This window comes from Bos grunniens, chromosome 13 (genome assembly GCF_055505025.1).
Source record: "Bos grunniens cultivar Pamir isolate PY7600 chromosome 13, Bosgru_T2T1.0, whole genome shotgun sequence".
In the NCBI taxonomy this organism is placed as follows: Eukaryota; Metazoa; Chordata; class Mammalia; order Artiodactyla; family Bovidae; genus Bos; species Bos grunniens.
Window position 1 is genome coordinate 35,511,234 of NC_141177.1, and position 18,264 is coordinate 35,529,497.

Genomic DNA, 18,264 nt, shown 5'->3' on the forward strand with positions numbered 1-18,264 from the left:
ATATACTGGATCCAAGCAAGAAACTGGGATAGGTTGCCATGGAAACAACTGTGCAGTGGTAGCCCAAGCCCACCAGGGACAGTTTGGGTTTTCTGGACTCTGTGTTTTTCTGGAAAGGCCCAAGGACTGAATAGCTCCTGCAGGTCTAAAACCATGGCCTTGGACCAATAACATTCAGAGATGTGGCCTTAGAGTTCTGTCAGCATGAGCGGAAACTTCTTGACCCTGTTCAGAAGAAACGGTACTGCGATATGATGATGGAGAAATGTGGTAACTTGGTCTCAGTGGGCCCACTGCATTTCTAAGCCAGACATAATTGTGATATTGGAGCTAGGGAAAGAATCCTGGATTGTTCTGAGGGAAGAAACAAGAAGCTGGTGTACAGATTTGGATTCAAGTTATAAAATAATCAGAGATAGAAAAACGTTTATATATAGAAAACATTCATCTCTTTTTTCTGCATCAGAGAATTCATAGTGTGAGAAACTCTTTGAAGATGAAGAATGTAGGAAGGCCTTTAGTTACTCCTCAAACCTTGCTTAACATGGAAGAGTTCATATTGGAGCAAACAGCCAGGGCTCCAAGATGGCATCAGTCATCCCCTGAAGGAGAAGGAGCTCCTGGATGTCAAATTAGGGGAGCTGCCACACTGGATACTAATCCAGGATTTCATCCCTAAACACATTACTGGACCATTTTGAAGAGGTTATTACTGGTATTACTAGTATTTCAATATGAAGAAAGGGATTGTTGCTGGGCTTTCTATGGTGCTGGCAGCTTAAGTGCTTTTCAGCTACTGCTGTTCTTACAAGGAACTTAAACATGTGAATTCCCTGGTGGCCCAGTGGTTAGGACTCCACCGTTTCACTGCCAGTGGCCCAGGTTTGATCCCTGAGTGGGGAACCAAGATCCCACAAGCTGGTTATTAAAAAAAAAAATAGGAAAAAAAAATTAAAGATGAAAAAAAGAGAGGGAAATCTTCCATAAACATGAGCAGCTAAGCTAGTACCACTGAAGAGGGTGCACTCTGCATTCCTGACCATGACCTTTCCCTGGCACCTTTCATATCCTAATGGAGAATTAACAGTAAAAGATGGAAAAAACAGAATCTCTCAGAAACTTTTGAGTATGTAATACAGTATTATTAACTATACTCACTATGCTGTACATTACATCCCCATGACTTATTTTAGAATTGGACATTTGTAGCTTTTGACCACCTTCACGCATTTCACCCACTGCCTCTGGCAACCATCAGTCTGTTCTTTCTATGGCTTCAGTTTCACTTTTTTTGGAGGGGGATTTCACATATAAGTGAGATTATACAGTACTGGTATTTGCTTTCTCTGATTTCACTTAGTGTGATGCCCTTAAGATCCATCTATGTTGTCACAAATGACAGGATTTCCTTCTTTTTATGACTGAGTAATATTTGATTGTATATATGCCACATTTTAAAAAATCCATTCATTTCTTTATGAACTCTTGTTGATTCCATGTCTTGGCTATTGTGGGTGGTGCTGCTTTGAACACTGGGGTGCAGATATATTTCAAGATAGTATTATTGTTTCCTTTGGATGGATACAGAAGTGGAACTGCTGGGTTACATGGTAGTTCTAGTTTTAATTTTTTGAAGAAACACCTGTTTTCCATGGTGGCTACACTAATTTGTATTTCTGCTAGTAGTACATAAGGGTTCCCTTTTTTTCCAGGTCCTTTCCACACAGAATTGGTAATCACAATTCTTATAGATGTGAGGTGATATTTGTTGTAGATTTGACTTGCATTTTACAAATGCAAATTGTAATGATGAGTGACAGCTGTGGATGTCACTGATAACTAGTGATGTTAAGCATCTTTTCCTGTACTTCTTGGCCATTTGCATGTCTTCTTTGGAAAAATGTCTACTCATATCCTCTCCCCATTTTTTAATTGGGTTGTATGTTTGCTTTCCTATTAAGCTGTATAATGTTTTAAAAATATATATACTGTGGATTGTAAATCAACTGTACTCCAAGAAAAAACAAAAATTAAAAAAAGGGGGGGGCTTTCTTTGAATATAAACTTGCTCATGGAGATTGTGTTCTCTGACAGTTAGGGAAAGTGGTTTTCCTCTGTGAAAGAAAGTACAGTCTGAGAGAGTCAACCACTGCAAAGTGACCTGGGGGAAAGGGAATAGAGAGAGAAAATGGAAAAAAAAAAAAAAAAGTTTCAAGTCAAAATGCAGACAAAAGCAAATTGGCTTGTCATTTATTTGGAAGTATACAAAGCAGCATACAAATGAAATTGATCATATCTGTTTCATCTTGCTTCCATTCAAGTATTTAAAAGTAAATTACAACCATTACGACATTTTATTGCTGAATTCTTCAGTACACATCTCTAAGCACTAGAGATGTTTTTCTACATTCTATTTTATAAATATAAATGAGTATCACTGTTTGCCAGCCGCGACACGCTAGGCATGGGTGAACAAGATAGAACTCTCTTTCCTTTGGTGTGGGTGGGAGATGGGGAGGTGGGGGAGACTTAAGCCATGTACTACATTGCTCATTGTTACGTTCATTTGGTGAAGTCAAGCTGTGAAGGTGATGCTCAGTGCTGCAGGACTACATGGAAGGCAGCAGCCCCTCCCAGCAGTGGTGGGAGGTGGAGGGAGTGTGAAGGCTTCTCTGAGGAAGGCACACTGTGGGTGGCCCTGGGGTGGGAAGAACGTTAGCATTTGGGAGCAGGGAGCTGAGAAGGATAGCTCGGGGTTAGGTATGGGCTCTGGTACTTCTTCCACTATCTATTAGCTTTCTGTGCCTGTTTCCCCATCTGTAAAATGGGGCCAGTAAGAGGGGTGTTTGAAATGATGGTTAGCCTTATTAAGGAATTCACGGTCTTACCCAAACACTGTTGGTTAAGGCGGTGGCCAGGTTTAGCAACTGAGAAGTCACTGTGGCTGTAGCAAAGGTAAAGCGATGAGATGGGCAGGACCAGCTGCTAGTCCAAGGGCAATGAGAAGCATGGAAGGGGCATGTGGCAAGTCTGGGTCTATATTTCTAATTTTTCATTACTTACTCAATTGCAAATTGTGATATGTTTTCATTCTGGACTGCCATGTCCGCACATCTTTGTTATCACCAGACAGGATTGATCTTTTCAGTTTCTTACCAATCATATAGACTCTAAAACGGCAACACTTTAAAAACTGTGTTTCTGTGATGACTCACATCAAGCAGCTATTCATACTGAGCACTGGAAACACACACACACACACACAACTTACAGTTATGAGTTGTGTTTTATTCAGGGACCTTACTGAGGACTACAGCCTGGGAAGGCAGCCTCTCAGACAGCTCTGGGGAACTGTTCCAAAAGGTAAGGGAGGAGCCTGGATATACAGGAGTTTCTGCTGAAAAACAAACAAAAAACATGTAGTTTTGGACTACAGGTAGATCAAACCAGTCAATCCTAAAGGAAACCAACCCTGAATATTCATTGGAAGGAGTGATGCTGAAGCTGAAGCTCCAGTACTTTGGCCACCTGATGTGAAGAGTTGACTCACTGGAAAAGACTCTGGGGCTGGGAAAGATTGAAGGCAAAAGAAGAGGGTGACAGAGGGTGAGATGGTTAGATAGCATCACCAACTCAATGGAGGTGAATTTGAGCAAACTCCAGGAGATAGTGGAGGACAGAGGAGCCTGGCGTGCTATATAGTCCAAGGGCTCGCAAAGAGTCAGACACGACTTAGTGACTGAACAACAACATGTAATATCTGTGAAAGTATAGATGTGATTTATTTTTCTAACATAAATTGAAAAGATAACAATGAAAATAAACATTGTCCACCTAGCAGCACCTAAAGTTCTTTTGTATACTACCAGTAGTTTGAGAAACACTGATCTGAGCAAACCATTCTAATTAGTTCTTTGAAAATCTCCACTCAGGGCTAGCTGGTAAAATCTGTTGCTTGAGTGGGATGCTGGTTGACCGGTAGGTTCAGTTTGTAAAAATCTTCAAGATGTTCACTTATAAACACTCTTCTGTATGATTAAAACCAATAAAAAGTTTAAAAAATAAACTTTGAAAACTTTAAAAAGTATCACTGTACTGTTTTTTGTTAATTACCAGTAATATGATCTATTACATACATACATCATGCAAAGAAACAGACTAGTAAAGTGAAAAGCAGTTACACAAATATATTAAAATATGTTTCTCCTCCTTAGAGTTCAGAGGTTTCTGCAAGCAAATCCACCCTCCCATAGACTTCTGAAATGGACCAAAGATGATATCCTAGATAGAATGTTCATAGGCTAAGATGTCAATGAAGTAATCTGTAGGGCAGTATTAGACAATGATACCAGAGATCAGAGTCTTAATATCCTTATCTCTTAGTCTTTATTAAAGGAAAACAGAGATGAGTGGAAAATGCCATCCTAACAGCATGAAGATCAAATTAAGGAGTGAGATTGCAGGGAAACAAATATTTTGTACTGACCTGTCACAAACACTTACTCAGATACAAGAAAGCACACACCACACTTTTTTTTTTTTTAACCCTGAAATGATTCTGGCTTTTAGATTTCTAAATTCTCTATTTTCAGAGTTTACCTTTTTTCTGAACACCCGCAGCACTGATGTTAATCAAGGTTACAAAGTCACTGATACTAAAATCTTACCACCAAATAGAAGCAGCTACTTCTTAGTATGGAAATTCAAATACCTTATATCTTTTGTCTTTTAAAAACAGTATAAAATACTCTAGTTTTCTTCTGTTGATAGCTATGGAAAGTAATCTCCAATACATCAGTGACTGCTGCTGCTGCTGCTAAGTCGCTTCAGTCATGTCTGACTCTGTGCGACCCCAGAGACGGCAGCCCACCAGGCTCCCCTGTCCCTGGGATTCTCCAGGCAAGAACACTGGAGTGGGTTGCCATTTCTTTGTCCAATGCAGGAAAGTGAAAAGTGAAAGTGAAGTTGCTCAGTCGTGTCCGACTCCTAGCGACCCCATGGACCGCAGCCTACCAGGCTCCTCCGTCCATGGGATTTTCCAGGCAAGAGTACTGGAGTGGGGTGCCATTGCCTTCTCCATCAGTGACGGAATATGCTAAAAACTACAGCATATTAAAAAGTAGAGACATCACTTTGCTGACAAAGGGCCATATAGCCAAAGCTATGGTTTTTCTGGTAGTCATGTACGGATGTGAGAGTTGAACCGTGAAGAAGGCTAAAAAGTGAAAGTTGCTCAGTCGTGTCTGACTCTTTGCAACACCATGGACTATGCAGTCCATGGAATTCTCCAGGCCAGAATACTGGAGTGGGTAGCCTTTCCCTTCTCCAGGGGATCTTCCCAACCCAGGAATCGAACTGGGGTCTCCTGCATTGCAAGTGGATTCTTTACCAACTGAGCTATAAGGGAAGCTCTGAAGAAGGCTGAGCGGTGAAAAACAGATGCTTTTGAATTGTGATGTTGGAGAAGACTCCTGGACTCCGAGGAGATCAAACCAGTCAATCCTACAGGCAGCCAACTGCAAATATTCATAGGAAGGACTGATGCTGAAGCTGAATCTCCAGTACTTTGGCCACCTGATGGGAAGAGCCAACTCACTGGAAAAGACCCTGATGCTGGGAAAGATTGACGGCAAAAGGAGAAGAGGGTGACAGAAGTTGAGATGGTTAGATAGCATCACCAACTCAATGAACATGAATTTGAACACACTCTGGGAGATAGTGAAGGACAGAGGAGCCTGGTGTGCTGCAGTCCATGGGCTCGCAAAGAATCAGACACGACTTATTAGCTGAACAAAACAACAGCAGTCAAGGGCATCTACGGGTTAACTTCACATTAAAAAACAATAAAACTAGCAACTTCAAAATTCAACCTGTAGTTTTTCAATTATAAATCCTCATGGTTTGACAATTATTGGGAGGCCAGTTGAATAGGAGAAGCCCATGGAGAAAATGCAGATAACTGGTTGTCAGAGGAAGACCTGGAGTTGTTTTCTCAAAGGACTATTCATTTCCTATTTCCTTCCTGTTAGGTCTCCTTCCAGTGGTGCTGTATTTTGAGGTGGATACTGTTCCCACATTTGTTTCTCCTAGAACTGGAAGCCATAATGTGTAATTCCAAACTTTTAAAAGGCTTCTCTCTCCAGTCAAGAATCTGCAAGACCTCTGGTTTGAGAGGGCACCCTCATTCACTGTTAATATACACATATAAGCTGATCTTTGTGCATACTCTGCTTTCCGGAAACCTATGGAGTCTCATGCTAATTAAATTTCCCCTAGAGTTTCTCAAAATCTAATTACTCAGTGTTGCCGGCTTTTCTCATAGTCCCCCTGTCAAGTGATAGAACACTTTAGTGCAATTTGTTCCAAGGACCTTTGAGGGAGGGGTTAGCACGAGGCTTCCGATTACAATTTCAGGGAGCTCGGTGCTGAGAGATGTCCTTCTAACCAAAGGAATCTCAAATAAACCTTAAGGATGCAGCTGAAGAGCAGAGGACCTACCAGCACAGGCTTGCTTGGGCTATTTAAAAGCCATTCCCCTTAAAAAGGAACAAAATAATGCCATTTGCAGCAACATGGACCTAAAGATTGTCATACTGAGTGAAATAAGTCAGAGAGAGAAAGACAAATGTCATATGATATCACTTACATGTGGAATCTAAAAAAAGGGTACAAATGAACTCATCTACAAAACAGAAATAGAGCATAGACATAGAGAAGGGTAGGGGAGGAGGGATAAATTAGAAGATTGAGACTGACATGTATACACTACTATATATAAAATAAACAACTAATAAGGACCTACTGTAGAGCACAGAGAACTCTACTCAATATTCTATAATGGCTTATATGGAAAAAGAATTTAAAAAGGAGTGGGTACATGTATATGTGTAACTGCTTCACTTTGGTGCACACTTGAAACTAATGCAACACTGTAAATCAACTATACATCAGTAAAATTTTTTTAATTAAAAATTTTTTAAAAAATGAAGCTGCTCCTGACCAAGCAAGGGCAGGACAGGGGTGAGACATCCGTTGTTCAGAGGGTGACAGAGGGTGTGGGCAACAGGCAGGTGGAACCAAAAATGAGAGGAAAGAGTCCACTTGGGCAAACGATTCCTTTTCTTCTTCCACCACAAGTTGACAAGGCTGCATCCATCAATTAAGCATATGATAAATGAGTTTACACATACTTTGGTGAGTGGTGCACATTTGTTTTTTTCTCACCTCTCACATTTACAATCTGGTGGAGATGAACAGACTTTTTTTCTTTTAATTTGCGAATCTTAGCTCTTATTTTAGATGGTTCAAATGTTCCTTCCATACCCAGTGAGTATAAAGCAGAAAACTCTGGCATTGGAGAAGCACAGGTATGATTAAGATGTGATGCACCTTTTGGAAACATAGTTAAATTATTTGGGGACACACGTTCTCAGTCACATGGTCACAGTTTTACAACTTGATTGAATTCTTATATTTGATTCAGCATAAGGCTTTGTACCCTTCAAAAAAACTAACTCATCAAGGGACTTGTTTGGCACTCCAGTAGTTAGGACTCCATACTTCCACTGCAGGGGCCCAGGTTCTATCCCTAGTCAATGGGCACCCCCCCAAAAAAAAAAACCCAAAAACTCATCAAATGGAAGCCTGTTCTCTTAGGTCAGGTTCTTCCAGAAGTAGACTCTGAGTCAAGGGTTCAGCTATAGAAGATTTATTATAGAAATACTCCCAGGAGACACCAGTAATTGAATGAGAGAAGGAGGGCGGGGAAAGGAAGGAGCCAGGAAAGGGTGAGATAGTGAAACCCCAGCTTTGACCTGACCAGGAGGGGAGCTCTTGTACTTGAATCATGCCTCAGAGCATGTCCTTCCTGGAAAGAAGGAAGGTGGACTTTGGACTCCCAAACCACTTGGTCACTGGCCTTAGGTCAAAGGGATGGCCTAAAGGCAATAAAACCACCAGACACTGCCAGCTCTCCATTTGGACTGGACTGGCTCCAGGACCAGATCACAGATGCCAGCCTTGGCCTGCAAAGCACTTAGCTGGGGGCTGGGCACACCAAGCTGGCAAGAGACCTGATGGGTTCTGGGTGATGCACCAATGGTACTGGCCACAGGGATACTCTCCTCCTGCCCCCATACACCTGCTCTCACCACCAGGCACCAGTTACTGGTCTTTCATCAAGTTCTGCTGCAAGAGGAAATGAATAATATCTTTTGAAAGTCCTGGGGTCAGCTTTTCATCCTGTAGAGACGTACTTCCTTCTCTGACTGGGTAGAAGTGGGCATCCCTGGAATGTTTCTGTAAGATGGAGCAGCCATTCTGGTTAAAGATGACCCGGGCCATTTGAAAACTGCGGAGGGTGTACGTTTGGTTCTCCTGGTCCTTCAGTTCATTGATTTTCTGAGACAGGCACTGGCAAACAGATGTGGAGAGTGAATTTCCAGAGGCTTGCTGTGGATTGCCAAATACTTCATAGAATTTATCCAGAGATTTCCGAAGTCCATCATCCTCTTCCTTGGTTTCTGGTTGGCCCTTCACAGAAGGGTAAAGCCAGGAGTTCTCAGAGGTCCAGGAATCATTTTGCTCAGTATTTAGGTTACTGCTGTCTGCAAGACAAAATACATTCCAATCTTCAAACACATATTTTAAAGTATCAGAAAGCAAGGCAAGAGCAAATGATATTTCTTTTCAGTTAACATACTCACTGTTCCTTGGTCCTGGATGAAGCACAAGCTGGAATCAACACTGCTGGGAGAAATATCAATAACCTCAGATACGCAAATGACACCACCCTTATGGCAGAAAGCAAAGAGGAACTAAAGAGCTTCTTGATGAAAGTGAAAAAGGACAGTGAAAAAGCAGGCTTAAAACTCAGCATTCAAAAAATGAAGAATCATGGCATCCAGTCCCATCACTTCATGGCAAATAGATGGGGAAACAATGGAAACAGTGACAGACTTTATTTTCTTGGGCTCCAAAATCACTGCAGATGGTGACTGCAGCCATGAAATTAAAAGATGCTTGCTCCTTGGAAGAAAAGATAGGACCAACTTAGACAGCATATTAAAAAGCAGAGACATTACTTTGCTGACAAAGGTCTGTAGAAAGCTATGGTTTTTCCAGTAGTCATGTATGGATGTGAGAGTTGGACCATAAAGAAAGCTGAGTGCCAAAAAATTGATGCTTTTGAACTGTGGTGTTGGAGAAGACTCTTGAGAGTCCCTTGGACTCCAAGGAGATCGAACCAGCCAATCCTAAAGGAAATCAGTCATGAATATTCATTGGACTGATGCTGAAGCTCCAATACTTTTGCCACCTGATGTGAAGAACTGACTCACTGGAAAAGACCCTGATGCTGGGAAAGACTGAAGGCAGCGGGAGATGGGGACGTCAGTGGATGAGATGGTTGGATGGCATCACCAACTCAATGGACATGAGTCTGGGCAAGCTCCGGGAGACGGTGATGGACAGGGAGGTCTGGCTTGCTGCAATCCATGGGGTTGCCAAGAGTTGGACACAACTCAGCAACTGAACTGAACTGTTCCTTAGTAACTGGCAATGAGTAGAATAACCTGATTTCAGAATCTGTTCCCACTATCTAGGGATTATGCCACTCATTTCCTCAAAATAAGAATATCTTACTTGCATGTATCAGGCAGGTGTTCTTAACCTGGGAGTCCTTATATAGAAATTCAGGATGTTTATGAACTAGAATGGGGGAAAAACCTTATTTTCATTAACCTCTACCTGAAATTAAGAATTTCCTTCCATAAAGAATGTAGGCAACAAACTTATTAGCAGCAGCGTCTGTGACTCTGTTACCAACAGATCACAGCTATTTTTATTTCATATTAAAGTTTATTGAAGATGTTTTAAAATATCACTTATGCTTATCACTATGTATGGACCAAACTGTCCTTCCAGAATTCATATCTTGAAGGCCTAATCCCTAATGTGACTATAATTGGAGATGGGACTTTAAGGTTATTAAGGTTAAATTAAGTCATAAGGGTGAGGCCCTAATCAGACAGGACTTGAAGGCCTTGTAAGAAGAGGAAAAGATCCCTCTCTCTCCCCTTCCCACCCCCTCCCCACCCCCATGTGCAAGAACCAAGGAAAGGACATGTGAGCATGTAAGCACACAATGAAAAGGTGATCTTCTGTAAGCAAGAAGGAAAGCCCATGCTGACACCCTGATCTCAGGCTTCCGGCCTCCAGAACTGTGAGGAGATACATGCCTTTCTTTGGTGTGAGCCTCGCAGTTGATGGTACTTTGTTATGGCAGCCTGAGTAGTTGAAGACACACTGCTCTGAAATCACCATAGTTATTACTTCTGATACTAGATCTTATTATATAAGTGTTAATAAAAAGCATTATATATTGATTATAATATCTTTGTTCTTTAAATATTTTAATAACTATTTTTCAATATTTTTTCCTTAGTAATCCTATATATTTTGATTCATGTATTTAAAAACACTATTCTGAGAAGTTGAAAGGCTGCACCAGAGGCCAAAGGAGGCAAAGGAATTCATGGCACAAACACAGCAATGACCCCTAACATACAGTTCTGGGCCTTTATACAGTTCAGACATTTTCTTTTCTACTCCCTATAAGAATCCTTTAGACTCTTTACCTCTAAATTAAAGTTACCATTTTTTGTGCTTTTTAAAGGAGGGGTAACAAATAAAGTAAGTGATTTAATAATAAAGAAGAAAGCAGATCTAAAGACAAATCTTAGTTCTTGATCTAACCTGTTCCTCTCTGGACACCCTAATTCTTAACGTAGAAACCCTTTAGGTCATTCGAAACAATGTTCCTATTGATGTGTTCTACAAAAGACTTTATACAAAAAATTAATTTGCAAGTTGCAGAATTCCTTATACAGCTAGCAGTTTTATTCTTTAAAATTTCATACTTTAAATCAAAATGTATTTTCCTTTTTTCACTATGACATAAGCTTTATTAAATTACTAGCTTTAATTTCACACACACTCTACCCTTGCTAACTCAATTAATAGCTATAATAAAAATACTTGTACTTGCTAAAGATGAAGAAAGTTGAATGGCGCACTGGGTGAAGTTTAAAAAAGAAGGCAGGATTTGATGTTTTGACTCTAGTTTTCCTACCAGGTAGAGATGACATCTTTCTAAGCTTTGGCTTTCTCGTCTATATAACAAGAGTTTTGCTAAATGATCTCTTTCCCAGAACTTCCATGGTAATACAGGGAATGGAAAAGTATAATCCAAAGCATTAGAGTATACAAAAAGAACGTGGACATAAGTTCTGTGAGACACATGCAGGGCCAATGTGGACAAGCATCCACTAATTCAACACACATTTAAAAGCAATCTAATGATATCAGTGTAACTCATTACAAGTTGCTACAAAATACACAGAGGATGCTGAAGACCATGGCCTTCACCTGAGACTCACACTTCAACTGGACCTCAGTTAGAAAGAGAAGACATACTTCTAGATATCAAACAACTGGAAAATACTCACAGGATATGTGTGTGTGTGTGTGTGTGTTGTCAATACACAAAGATGGTATGATATTGACTGGGGACAGTGTGGATACAAAGGATAAATGCAGTGTTAGGGAAGGATCAGCATGTAGCAGAAATAGTGAGGGGTGCCTCTTTGGAGAAGGTTACATGCAGTCTTATTACGAAGCGACCAGCAGTTAGAGACCACGGAAACAGAAGGAGGGTTAGTGAACAAGGCCATGTGGCAAGAAGAAGCAGAAACTAAATAATTCCATGGCTGGTGTCAACATCCTCCTCTACTAGTTGGCTATATCTTCAGCAGCCTGAGACCCAGCATGGAGGCAGAAGGAGAAAGAATTCATAGAGTGGCCAGACAGATTCCTGGGACAGACAACAGAGACCATGGCTTTCTAAAGAATTTAGTGGCAGATATGGTATATCCATTACACTGGATTTCAGCAAGTCTAAAACTATGTCCCAGGCCCCTCAATCATAAAAAATAAAATACAATTTTTTAAAAAGAAAAAGAAATCTCCTTTGTTGTTGATATGCCCAGAACTTCTGCCTAAATTCCCCCCAATAAGCCCCTTACTGAACTGCAGCCTACTGGATGGGTGGAGGGTGAGGGAGGCAGAAGCTGGCTTCTTTCTGGTCCTGGTGTCAGAGAAACAGCAGGAGAGGACTTCCTAGCCACCCGACTTGGAATGCTAAACACACTTTCCAGTAGCAACTTTCTTATCCACACAGGTCAATAGGTTCTATAATGTGGAAGGGGATGTGAATAGACAGAGTGGAAAGTTTGGGATCATCTAAAGCAGAGTGATTCATAACACAGTTTCCAAAGTCAAGTAGACCCAAATTCAAATCCCTGCTCTGCCACGTTCAAGTTGTGCAAACACTGAGTAAATTACTTAACATCTCTGAGACTCAGCTTCTTCATGTGAAAAATGGAAATACTACCAGTTATCAGCTCATGAGTCTCATGTTGTGAGAACTGACTAAGATAATACATGTAAAGCACTTAACCCACCTTGAAGAATGGCTGATTCCAGGCTGGTGATAGGGAAGTATAAGCCCGGAACATGAATCCATAAAATAATTGAAAGTTTGATGAGAAACAGGCTATTTACAGCTCATAGTATCTCCCCATAAGATACTTATTAGTTATGAAAGGAAAAAGAATAACTTTATATATAGTGGAGAAGCATGGCAAGTATCACCATACACAAGGGATCTAAGAGCAACATCAGTAACAGGACAAATCAAAATCATGTGTGACCTGATCCAGTGAACAGGAAGGCCCAGCATCACTTCTTGGATACTCTTGCCAAAGGTGCAGCACCTGAACCAATTATGATGAAGCGGCAGACAAAACCAAATCAAGAGAAGTTCTACAAAATGAATGGCCCGTACTCTTCCGAAGTGCCAAGTTCATGAAAACCAAAGAAAGGCTGAGCAACTGTTCCAGACTGAAGGAGACTACAGAGACAGGATAACTAAATGTAGCATGGGATTTCCTCTGGCTCCTTTTGCAGAACATTCTTGGGCCCCTTGAATGGAGTCTGGGGATTAGATGGTAGTAACATGTTACTGTTACTTTTCTGATTTTCATAGTTTCATTGGACTTTGTAGGAGAATGTCCTTATTTGTAGGAAAATCAGAGGTGGTGGGCAACAAGTTGGCAACTTACTCTCAAATCATGAAAAAAGAAAAAAAAACCTTTATATCATACTTGCAAATTTCTATGAGTTTGAGATTGTTTCAAGAAAAAAAATTAAAACAAACCTCTGAAGGAATAATTGTTAAAATTTCTTTGGGTAGCCTACTATAAAATTAAAACAATCATAAAAGCCTTAGTTCAGGGATTGGCAAATATAGTTGCCTAACAAATGTACTGCCATTAGAGAGGTGAGGGGAAAGGGAAAAGGGAAGGATCCCACCATGGCAGGGCAAGGTGTCCCTTTCCACCTTCTTTCCCACAGATGATCTGGTCCTGGGGGTAAAGGCAGGAAGCCAGGGGCTGGGGAGGGTCAATGGGAAGAAGTGGAGAGAGAAGGAGAGCTACGCAGAGACACTCCAAGCAGTAGGGTGTGTACTTAATAAGCAGCTGGTCAATAACTTGGATATGCAGATTTAAAACTTCTCATCTGTGTTCCATTTTTATGTTTCATTTAATTTTTGAAATTCAGTGTCCATGGAAGAACCTAAAAACCTAGCCTGTCATCTCTATTTTCAGGGATACGTCAAGCAGCTGGCAATTCATCTTCAAAAAGACCCTCCTTCCCCTTTCCAGAAGAGTAATGACAATATGGATTGAGTTATTTACTACGTCAGTTCTTTTGAACACTGCTTCTAGTTCATTTCGACTTTAATTTCCTTTAAAAATTTGCTTTACCACTGACTACAAAGTCGTCTCTTTAATTATGTGGCTGTGGTGAACTTTTGGATATATTATTGTTTCTTCACCAGTATACAAAGCCAGCCACTTCTTTTCCTGATGTACCTACACACAGACAGAAGATGGACATCTGATAACTTGGTCAGTTCCTGCTCAGTGGAGCATCCTCACAGCTATATTCAAACCCCACCTTATTCTACCTGTTGCTAGAGCTTAGACTTGTAGGGCTCTCAACTGAGGATAGAAATGTCTACTCCAGGGACAGTCTGGGGATGCTTTTGTGTCAGTAACTGGAAAGCGTTACTTGTATTTAGTGAGTGGGATCAAGGATGTAAATGTCCTACAACGCATGGAAGAATCCCATATATCAGAGAATCATCCTTTCCCCAAATCCCAGTAATGCCCTACACTCCCAGGGAGTGACACTGGCTCAAAGGATTCTGGAAGGAGCCGGAACTGAATGCTGAATCCTACAGAGTTGTAACAGATCGATTTGCCTTGAGCTCTCCAAGGCATTTTTGCTATTGATACCTGCATAGTGAATGCCCTTCTAGGGGGTCACCTGTTTGCACCATGCATTCCTTCCCTCCAAGGCTTTGAGGTGGCTTTTTATTTTCTCAGTGAGGGCCCCAATCCTAATAATTCTGGCATTATGTAAATTGGGTGAAATTTCCCTTTCTATTTCAATATGCTTTCCATGGTGAACAGATTTCTTTAGGATTTGAAAGAAGAAAGCAGGAAGGATGGGGCTTGAGATCACAGTGCTTTTGCATGCATTGCTTCCAGGGCAACTATCTACCAGAGGTAAATTGTTAAATTTTCTTTGACCAAAGAGAGTAGTGATAATATATAGATATTTAAGATTCTTATAGACCTAAAAACTACTTTTTTATCTTTAGGAGTTATAGATGCTATTTGAGTTTAGTAATCCAAGACAATCAATTAGCATGGAGCATTTGAGATTAATGGTTGTATTCTGAAATTAATGCCATTAGCCTTCAGAAAGTCAGATATTTAATGAGAGTTTCTCCCAGTAAATCTTCCAAGGCTACTACTTCTGTGGTTGATAAATGCACAGTGGTATTTTTATCTCTGTGAAACATTTTAGCCTTCAACTTTTAAGTTTCTTTTAGATGGATTTGATATTTAGAACTCTGCCTCCTCCATGTAGAAGCATCAATAGCCGCCTACTCTGCCTTACTTGGGGAGAAGGCAATGGCAACCCACTCCAGTACTCTTGCCTGGAAAATCCCAGGGACGGGGGAGCCTGGTGGGCTGCACTCTATGGGGTCGCACAGAGTCGGACATGACTGAAGCGACTTAGCAGCAGCAGCAGCAGCTGCCTTATTTGTCCAGAGTTTCTTTCACCAGCAACTGCTAATTAGGAGGATCTGTGGCTTCAAGGCTGTACAGAGCTGACAGAAATCTAACCCAACACTTAATAAAAATATGGAGAATGATCAGGATTTAAAGAAAGAAGGAATATGTGGTTTGTATAATCTCCTATGTTGCTTGGGCAGGGGTGGAGGGAGCTGCCCCTTTCTCAGGGTGCTGCATGGCACTCCCAAGGGTAGCTCTGTTGCCTCAGTTTGTCTGTTGGAGGCTCCCTGGGTTCCGTGTGGCTCTAAGAAAAATTTACGGGCATGAGAACAAGGAGAAGGGGAGAAGGGGAACACGTCCTGGTGAGGGGTGGTCACTCACCAGCACACTTTGGATGTGCTGACTCATCTCCTTCATGACAGCAGTCAGAGGCCTCCCAACGTCCCTACATGGGTGACCTACCAATTTTAGTATATCAGGGGCTGTGGCCCAAAGATCTGGGGCACCCCCTGTGAGGCTGCATCTTCCTGCTCCAAACCTCATTTGCTTTTCCTTCCTTTATATCCTCTTCTTTCCTCTCATTCTTGCTGCCTCACTCCACACTCTGTGGAGGAACAGAGGAGTGAGCAGCATCACTGGATGAACAAGAACAAGTCCTACGTCCAGCCCTACAGACCTCAGGGAAATCAAACCGGTGCTGACACCTCTGCATCCTGACTTCTTTCCTGATCCTTGAGCATATCAAGAATGCTCCCGCCTCAAAACCAGGACTTCCCTGGTGGCCCAGAGGCTAAGACTCCATGCTCCCAATGCAGGGGATCCAGGTTCAACCCCTGACCAGGGAACTAGATCCCATGTGCTGCAACTAGAGTCCACAGGCAGCAATAAAGATCCTGCACGCTGCAACTAAGACTGGTGCAGCCAGATAAGTAAATACATATTTTTTAAAAAAAGAAAAGAAGGTTCCCTCTTCAAAACCTTTTGCACTGGCTATTCCTCCCCATGGAACATGCTTGCTCCACATGTCTGCATAATCGGTTTCCACATCACCATCAGTTCTCCGCTCAAATGTTTGTTACCTTCTCAGTGAGGCCTTCTGTATGAGTGGCGTAGGGTGGCCTAGGTTATGCTACATAACAAGCAAATCCCAAATCTCATAAAACAACAAATGATTATTTTTTACTCCTTGCACTCTGTCATGCTACTAGCAGATCTGTATCATCCTTGTCCTTACCCTAGAACCCAGGCCACTACCTCAACATTGCTAAGTGACTATGGAACAGAGCATGATAGGGCAGTCCCTGGGAGAGCACTGCCATTTCTGTTCACACATCAATGCCAATGTTAAGTTGTATGGCCAAACCTGATTTCAAAAGAATGAGGAAGAAAAATTCTCCCATAGGGAGAGGAAGAGATTACTGGTGAACAATAATTCAGTCTGCCACACTTTTCTGGAGCACACTATTTAAAACTGTATTTCTTTTACTTCCTAGATCCTGCTGCTGCTGCTAAGTTGCTTCAGTCATGTCTGACTCTGTGCAACCCCATAGATGGCAGCCCACCAGGCTCCCCCATCCCTGGGATTCTCCAGGCAAGAACACTGGAGTGGGTTGCCATTTCCTTCTCCAATGCATGGAAGTGAAAAGTGAAAGTGAAGTCACTCAGTCGTGTCCGACTCTTCGCAACCCCATGGACTGCAGCCCAAGAGGCTCCTCTGTCCATAGGATTTTCCAGGCAAGAGTACTGGAGTGGGGTGCCATCGCCTTCTCCGAGATCCTAGCTGTCCCTATTTCCCTTGTCTGTCTTATAGTTTCCATATAAACCTAACAGCCTTTAATAATACATGATTCGTTGTTTACTGTCGATCTTCTCCTACTCAAAGTTTTTTGTCACTCTCATTATCTGTTGTATCATCATGGCCAAGCAGATGGTAGATACATTTTAAAAGTTTTGATGTTTTGTTTTATTTGATAAGTTTTACTTTCAAATGTACATGTAAATGTGTGTATTACTATGGTAACCAGTATTCACTAGGGTGACTGGGATGTTTGCCTGGAAAACCTCAGTTTGTGCCTGTTGTCTCAATTATTTATTAAGAGTATCCTTTTTCACTCTCAAAAGGGCCCTGGGTTACATAATCCACTATATGAACATATGAATCATGATATATTACACTTATAAGCTGATGCTGGAGGAAGGGGCAGATATATCTTGGGTCAACAGTGAGACATTCCACCACACACACCTGGGGGCAAGGTAGGGGAGGGTTGAGTTTTGATGCCGGAAATAACCCCAGTCTGTGGTATACATAATGGACCTACAGATTTTTGTTTCTTTGTTTTTACTAAACCTTCTGTGGATTTGTTCTACTGTATTCTAAGAAAATCCTCTTTTTCTACCCTTGCTTTTTCAGACCTGGTATTTTTCCTACCCACTTGCTGTCCAAGAAATTTTGATTACTGCCCTGCAAGTGAAGGGCTTCAGTTTACTCTACTCTATCAGCAACTTGCTTAGATTCCTCTTTCTGGTTTCATCTGGCTATCCCCCACCCCTCAAGGAATAGCATCAGCATAGTTATTCCCCATCTCATTAGTAACATAAAATCAATGACCAGAAAAACATAAGCTTAAGCCTCCTTTTGCCTGATGGCTTATACATTTTAGAATCTGCAAACCATTTCTTTAAGGGACATAAACCACATACTCATAAGGAAAGGCAAGGAGATACTCATATTAGGATATTTAATCCAAATTAACACTTCAAAGGATGGATGGTGTGGTCAGGTGCTTTTGAAACCACAGTCTAGGTCTGTATTTACATCTTTTCAAAAGTAAAAGCATGGATGAATCACCCAACAGATGCCAAGGGCAGAGAACAGAGTCCTCTAAATGGCAACTGCTGAGAAATAAAATGAATGCTGAAAAAATTTAAAAAAATATGTGTCATAGGTGAACAGCCCTAAGAGTAGGTGCCCAGAGCAATTAATAAAGGTCAATCTCTACTGTCTGATTTATAAACTATCTTACTTTTATCTTGGCATTTTAAATTTTTTCTG

General features: G+C 41.3%; 1 protein-coding gene across 9 annotated transcripts in view; it reads right to left on the reverse strand.

Moving 5' to 3' along the window:
- Positions 1 to 2,222: 2,222 nt before the first annotated feature.
- The window catches only part of SHLD1 (shieldin complex subunit 1), a 117,020-nt gene continuing 100,978 nt past the window's right edge, over positions 2,223 to 18,264 (reverse strand). For 4 of the 9 annotated variants that reach the window (XM_086333456.1, XM_086333452.1, XM_086333454.1 and 1 more), the window contains one exon: positions 6,937 to 8,606. In XM_086333456.1, the coding sequence (XP_086189582.1) occupies positions 8,592 to 8,606 (15 nt within the window). In that variant the 3' untranslated portion in view covers positions 6,937 to 8,591. Of the gene's footprint in view, positions 8,607 to 18,264 lie in introns of all 9 variants that reach the window. The other 5 variants (XM_086333448.1, XM_086333447.1, XM_086333449.1 and 2 more) reach the window with 2 other exon arrangements.